Source organism: Harmonia axyridis, chromosome 7 (assembly GCF_914767665.1).
Source record: "Harmonia axyridis chromosome 7, icHarAxyr1.1, whole genome shotgun sequence".
In the NCBI taxonomy this organism is placed as follows: Eukaryota; Metazoa; Arthropoda; class Insecta; order Coleoptera; family Coccinellidae; genus Harmonia; species Harmonia axyridis.
In genome coordinates this window covers 17,812,386-17,819,706 of record NC_059507.1, presented here as the reverse complement: position 1 = coordinate 17,819,706, position 7,321 = coordinate 17,812,386, and the positions used below count along the sequence as shown (strand labels likewise).

General features: G+C 36.7%; 1 protein-coding gene across 1 annotated transcript; it reads right to left on the bottom strand.

Annotated features, from left to right (window-relative positions):
* Positions 1 to 316: 316 nt before the first annotated feature.
* On the bottom strand, positions 317 to 5,418 carry LOC123685284. The gene is made up of 3 exons (XM_045624940.1): positions 5,354 to 5,418; positions 3,765 to 5,025; positions 317 to 640 (listed from the first exon to the last, which is right to left on the bottom strand). The coding sequence occupies exons 1-3, from the start codon at positions 5,416 to 5,418 to the stop codon at positions 317 to 319; spliced, it is 1,650 nt and encodes a 549-aa protein (XP_045480896.1).
* Between the last annotated feature and the right edge of the window lie 1,903 nt (positions 5,419 to 7,321).

Sequence of the window (7,321 nt, the reverse complement as noted above, 5' to 3'; positions counted from 1 at the left end):
TTTGTCATGTACATATAGCATAGGTATAGTAGTTCATTTGTGAAGAATTTTTGACTTGTTTTCATTTTGTAATTGTAGATACAATTCTGGAAATAAATACTATTATTATTATTATTATTATTAAACATTCTTTACCATTTTGAGAGTCCTCCCTCACGCCATTGTACCTGCTTCCAGATTTTGAGAGCTGTTTTCATAGCCACCTCCTTCACAACAAGATGCAAAGGAGGGACACCTAGCAAGCACTCTATCGCTGCTGTAGGGGTTGATCTCAGAACGCCTGTGATACCTAGACAAGCTTTCCTCTGGCATTTGGTTATAGTGCTGCGGTTACTGGACTCTCCATAGAAGGCCACCACATCATAGAAGCGTAGGTTAGGATAGGCCTCACCACGACAGTATACAGCCAGTTCATAATGTGCGATGGAACACCATGTTTGGCCAACGCGGATTGCATCACACCAAACGCAGTGTTGTTGAATGCGCCTTCTATATCCAGAAATACAGCTAATGTGTACTCGTTATTATAGAGTTCGTCCTCAATAGAGTTAACAACTGAATGAAGAGCAGAATCTACTGAGTTGCCAAGCTGATAAGCACGCTGGGACGGGTGCAGTGGTATTCCACTAAAGCCTTGTCCCTAATAATAATAATCTTTATTTTCTTCAGCGACAATATTACAGAGCATTGTATAAGGAATAGTCAAATTAAACAATTGCACAAGAACAGAACACTATTCTAATAATGAAATCAAAATGAGACCCAACAAATTCCCCAAAACCAAAGAAATTACAAAATATCCTTAAAGTTACCCTAAAAAATCATCTTGAATACATTTCGACACAAGGAAATTTTTAAATTTTTTCTTGAATCGAGGCAAAGGCAGATTTTTAATCTCATTCGGTATTATATTGTAAAAACGAGGTCCTGCAAAATTAGGAGATCTATATGCTAATACATGTTTAGCAAAAGGTTGATGTAATGAATTCTTATTTCTTTGTCTGGTATTGACCTCATGATAGGAATGAACTGGGATGAAATTATTTTTATTTATATGCACATATGCACACATCTCAAAAATATACAGGCCATACAAGGTCAAGATACCATATTTTAGAAAATACTGTTTACATGATGTTATATAACTTATTCCAGCAATCCTTCTTATTAGACGCTTTTGGGCCAGGAACACCTCCCCCACATTAGCAGTCCAGCCCCTCAAGCATATCCCATATGTCAACCGAGACTGCACTTCAGCGAAATATCCCGTGATGAGTTGTTCCGTAGTCAGGACATATCGCAAATTTTTGAATTTAAAGCATAATGAATGTAATTTCGAGATCAATATTTCGCAGTGATATTTGTAATTCATATTCTCATCAATATATATCCCTAAAAATTTTGTGTGGTCGACCTGGCTGCACAGTTCTCGATCAACCTCCACACCCAAAGGACATAACTTTTTTTGTGGGCTATGAAATTGAATCAATAATGTTTTTTCCATATTGAAATGGAGGCTACTTTCTGAAAACCACGCTCCCAAACCCAATAAAGCCGTTGACAACCGATATATTGTTTCTTCCTGTGATTTTCCCGAAGTAACAACAGGTTTATCATCTGCATATTCAATTATAAATTCACGGGGTACAGCAGAGTCCACACTGTTGACATAAATGACAAACAATATTGGAGCCGCCACTGAACCCTGTGGCACTCCGATTGTGACTTCTGTGGTATTAGAGCAAACCTTTCTCAATTTACCATTCCTCAAACTGGACAGTTCAACGTATTAAACACGACCCGTTAAAAATGATTTCACCCAGTTTAGGGGCGTACCAGATATTCCCATCTCCTCAAGCCGAGCAATCAATATATCATGATTGACACAATCGAATGCTATACTTAAGTCGCAGAACATTCCTACAGGCCACTCTCCTGCTTCCAAACTTGTAACGATCTTATCGTGAATTGCATGTACTGCGGTAGTTGTGGACCTTTGTAAGCAAAAACCGTGTTGTGTGTTAGCAATCTTTTCATTCTTTCCCAAAAAATTCAATAATCTCTCGAGAAAACAGTACTCGAATATTTTAGAGAACGTTGACGGAATCGTTACCGGCCTATAATTTTCAACATTTAGTTTATCATTTTTTTTTGTACACCGGAATAACTTTACCGACCTTGAGTTTACTTGGAAATTTTCCTTCGCCAAATGATAAATTTATAAGATGACAAAATGGACTCAATATTATATGAAGAATTTTTTTGATTAGAAAGGATGGGATACCGTCCTCACCACATGATTTCTTATTTTTCAATTTTTTCATAATGAGATCATAAACATCAACTCCATTGAACGGATATAAATATAATTCATTTTTCACATTATCACTAGATGACGTGATAATGTTGCTTTGTTTTTGATGTTTTCAACAACTCTGAGAGGCGCTCCTTTAAAAAAGTCATTGAATTTACTTGCAACAACCTCGGGATCACTTATTTCAGAGCCATTTTCCGATATAGTTATATTCTCAATTTTTTTGATTCGAATCCGTTAATTTCCGACACCACATTCCAAGTTTTTTTAGTTAAATTCTCACTTTCCCCGATTCGGTCTTGATAATACCTACGCTTATGAAATTTAATGAGAGAATTATGAGCTTTTCTCTTTTCCTTGTAAATATCTTCAAATTGAGAATATTCTTTACTTAAGGAGTGTAAAAATCTTAATTCACTACTGGACTTTCTGACCACCTCATCAACCCATTTTTTTGGTTCTTGCTGTACATATCTCATGGATAAGGGAAAACGGTTATTAAAATGAAATGAAAATTTGTCATAGAATTGATCAAAAGCTGCTTCCAAACCGTTGAAAGCATAAACAAATGACCAATCTTCTGAACCTGAGTCATAACAAAACCTATCTATACTTTCAGAGTTAAACGACCGTCTGTACGTTGAATGTATCGCCTCAACAACGATTGTCCCAAAATTTATATCCGCGAGTATTAATCTGTGATCAGAAAAAGCGAAATGTAATACACATGTAGCACCAGAAAGAAAACTCAAATAAACATGGTCAATGCATGATATCGAATCTGTCGTCATTCTGGTTGGCCAGAAGACAGTGTTGCCTAACCCAAACTGTAATAAGAAGAGTGAAATTCTTTTAAATTTACTTGTTTCGTTCAAACCGTCGGAATTGAAATCACCGCAGATAACAAACTTCATACCAGGGTTATACAAAAACTCGAAAACAGCATTCAGTTCATACAGAAATGTATCAACATCTCCACTAGGTGGTCTATAACAATTTATAATAACAAAATTATCACAATCCGTTCTGAATGAAACTGCACTCAGTTCACATTGACCTTCTATTGAATTCTGTTCTAAGTTGATCGGTTTCACTGTAATATTTGTTCGAGTCCAAATTGCTGTACCAACACCATTTTTGATGGGACGACAATAATAAGCTGACAATTTGAAACCAGAAATTGTCAACTGATTAATAGCATCTTTTTTTAGGCATGTTTCATTGGGGCATAAAAATTTAACCAAAGTGAACTCATCCAAAAGAATCTCCAGTTCACTTATTTTTTTGAAATTTAAAGATTGTATGTTCAAAAAAAATAATGTGGGGGAAAATTTGTTATCCGCTCCTGCCTGTTTTTCTTGCGAATGTATAAAAAACGTCTTACACAAGTATTTTTGGGCCATAAGGTCGCATCCATAGCTTTTTCAAAATTTTCTCGGAAAATAGTTACCTCAAAGGAAGAGTATATTTCTGGATTTCTTGATTTCAGTGCTTCCGTAACAACTTCTCCAAAATGGGGTTTCAACATATCCTTTAGATCTTCTACAGACGTATTTGGATGGATCCTGTATACATGAAGGTCAATCGTCTTAGGTACACCCTTCACCTTTGTTTCTGTCTGGGATTCATTGCCAACAACTACAACCATTTTTCCCCTCCTTTTCCTTCTATCAACAAAGTTCCATTTGTTTTCAGAGTTACCACTATCGAAATCTTTCTTGTCATCCAGAGAAGATTCTTTTGTAACATTATTCGAAACCTTTTCCGTGGCTTTATTCAGCCCCACAACATCCATATTCTCCAAAGAAACCACCTCATTAGAGTTTTCAGCATTAGTTAACTCCTTATTTAGGTTTTGAGGCATATTTTTGGGTAACCTAATTTGTCTTTCAATTATCCTCCCCAATGTCTTAACCAAGAACAATGAGAGGCTTGTTGGTCGATAGTCATTCGCTTTTGTGTGAAATTTGTACTCGTCCCAGTCACTGGCAACGCCGGATCTTATTGCCTTGTTGAACCGATGCCTGCTGATGCGTCTGGCAGCAATAATTTCAGATGTCCAACATTTCGTCCGACCCTTAGGTCTACGAACCTGCGGGCTACAGCTGCTATGAAAGGTCAAGATTATGGACTCCTGATGATTCTCAGCTGCAGTATCCAACTCTCTTGTAGTCCTAGGTTTAAGGTTAACCTGTACTAGGTTTTCAGAGAGGGATGCCAGATATCTGGACCAATCTGTTTTTCTGGGGTTCCTGAAAATTTCTGGTTCCCTCACAGAGCCGCCTACACTGATGGTGAAATAGATATGTCGGTGATCAGAAAGTGAGATCACCTCCGTGGCTACACGCCAATCTTTGATGCAATCAGCGATAGAGCTGCTGCACATAGTGACGTCAAGCACCTTCCTTCTACTTGATGTTATGAAGGTAGGCACGTCACCCCTGTTGAGAAGGTGTAGACTTGTAGAGAACAGGAAATCTGCTATAGCCTCACCCTTCGGGTTCACGACAGTGCTGGCCCACAGAATGTGGTGCGCATTCGCATCACATCCAATGAGCAAGGGCCAGCTTTTCCGTTCACAGAATGTCACCAGCTCCTCCATTTCCTTCAATGGTGGTGGGTCCGGGGAGTCATATGGAAGGTATGCCGAGCATACCACCAAGTTTTCCAGCGACCCCTTAAAATTGGGAAATCGGAGTACTACCAGATCTCTGAAACAGAAATTAGTTCGTAATTGAGCCCCAATATTAGTAAAAGCGAGTATGCATGCCCTCGGAATTGTGCCCTTGGGCGAACAGAAGAGCCTACTTCCATAAAAGGAGAAACGCCTCACCTCGCCCACTTTAATCCGGGGCTCCTGAAACAAACTGATAAATGTCTGCACGTTAGCCAGCTGCACCCGAGGAATATTGGTTGCCGCAATGCAGTGATGCAAGTTTATTTGCGTGACATATGTGTTAGCCGCCATGAGAAGAGGTTAATATCCCAGTCAGTCAAGATCCTGGAGAATCAGCTGGTAGATCCGTTGGTGCAGAGCACCGATCAGATTCCCCGCCAACGTGCGCATAATATCCCACATCTGCCCTGAAACCTTGTACAATCATTCGTGAAACACCCTGTATAATAATTCGATTCCTTAAGAAATATAAAATATTAGTTGGGTCACCAGTCACCCTGAATACTGTCAATGAAATTGCTTATTGTTTGTTGTCCTGCTATTGATTTGGTGTGGCAGGCACCTAACGTAACGCTTTCTCAATGAAATTCAAGAGGTTTCTCTGAAATAAATATTCCTGAATAATCATAGTTTTTTTTTTTTGAGCAGCTGTATTTCATGATAACATGAAGAGACGAAGTGAATCAAACCTTTCTCAACGCAGAGCTAAATGTACCCATGGACAAGATCATAGATATGGAAGTTCCAAAGATAGTTTAGAAAATCAGAATAGATTAATATACGCCAATCAAGAAGATAATAGTAGCATGACCTCAAAGAGTGATAAAATGAATAAAGAAGCAAGTACCACAATCAATAAAGGTACATATTCAGAATCAGCCTTATATTCCGAAAAATATTTAATTGAAGAGGATAATACCTTCCTGAACAATAGTACAGAATCTGTGCAAGATATGACCAATAATCCAGGTACCTCCAATTCAAAAGAAGATTTGGTCACGAAGAAGAAAATTATATTGTTGGAAGCTGAGCCAATGTCATCAATGCACAATGCGAGACAAAACGAATTTATTCAAAATTGTTGGATCAGAAATCAAAATTACTTCAGGTCCCATTTCTCAGAGATTATAAGATTCCTAAATGAAATTTTCGCAAAAATAGATTTATTTCGAAAAGATTTGAGTAATGAACCTGTAATGATTTCTTCTTTGTTTGTATTTCTATGTTATTATTTGTTATATTTCATTATATATTGCTGGCTTCTGTATCGTTGTCAATGTACAAAATGTTCTGGATAAAAGGACTTAGATATGTCTAATAAATTTGAATTATATTCACTGGTAGTATACAATATAATTGTATTAATTGATGAAATGATTTTTAAGATCATCTGATGATCAGTTATTCAAGAAAATTTACCGTTTTCGATTATTGATTCATTTTGAATTCTGGACAAATTACAACTCTTCTTGCAGAACTAATGCTAGTATTCATAAATCATATCGTGTCAATACATGTTTCTGACAGTTAGAAAAACTGTTGCGTGAAGAGATTGCATCGTGGTGCTGCAGTAAATTGTGACAAGAGCTTTGCCAAAGCATTGTGCTCAGTGCTTTCGAAAGCACTTGAAGCCTTTTTGTGCTCCCTAGCACTTTTTGAAACCAGTGCTTAGTGCTTAGTAATTAAAGCACTTTCGCAAAAGGCTTAGTGCTTAGTAATCCCAAAAGTGCTCCCGAGCACTGCAGTGCTCGCTAATGAATGTTAAATCATTATCATCATGGTTTTGAAATTTTAATTTCATTACAAATCTTAAAGGTAATAGAGAAAGTACCATTCTCTTTTTTTCAACTGGGACGACATGTTTCTAATCGAAAAATATCAAAAAAGGTATCTTAATATTTGCATGATTAAGGAAAATCTATTAAAGTTTGATCAATACAGCGTAGTAGGCCAGAATGTAAACTAAAATATTTCAAGAATTATATAATAGGTCACTAGATCACAATCACAATCACAAGGTATTTTGATCTCTTGAAATAAGATATCTTCGAACATTTTGCGATTTATTGGAATATATTTCATGAAATTGAGACCGAAATAGTTCTTTGAAATGGTGTCAGAAATAAAGATATGATTTGTAATTCCTTTACAGTGTTCGACCTCATATTTGAAACAACCTTCGAAGAAAGTTTTGAAATCCGAAATTGCACGTTATATTCATATATTGATGTGATTCTACGTTTAGGATTTCAAAACTAAGAATGATTCAGATATAATAATACTTATATTGACTTATATTAATACTTATATTGACGGATTTGATAAATTTG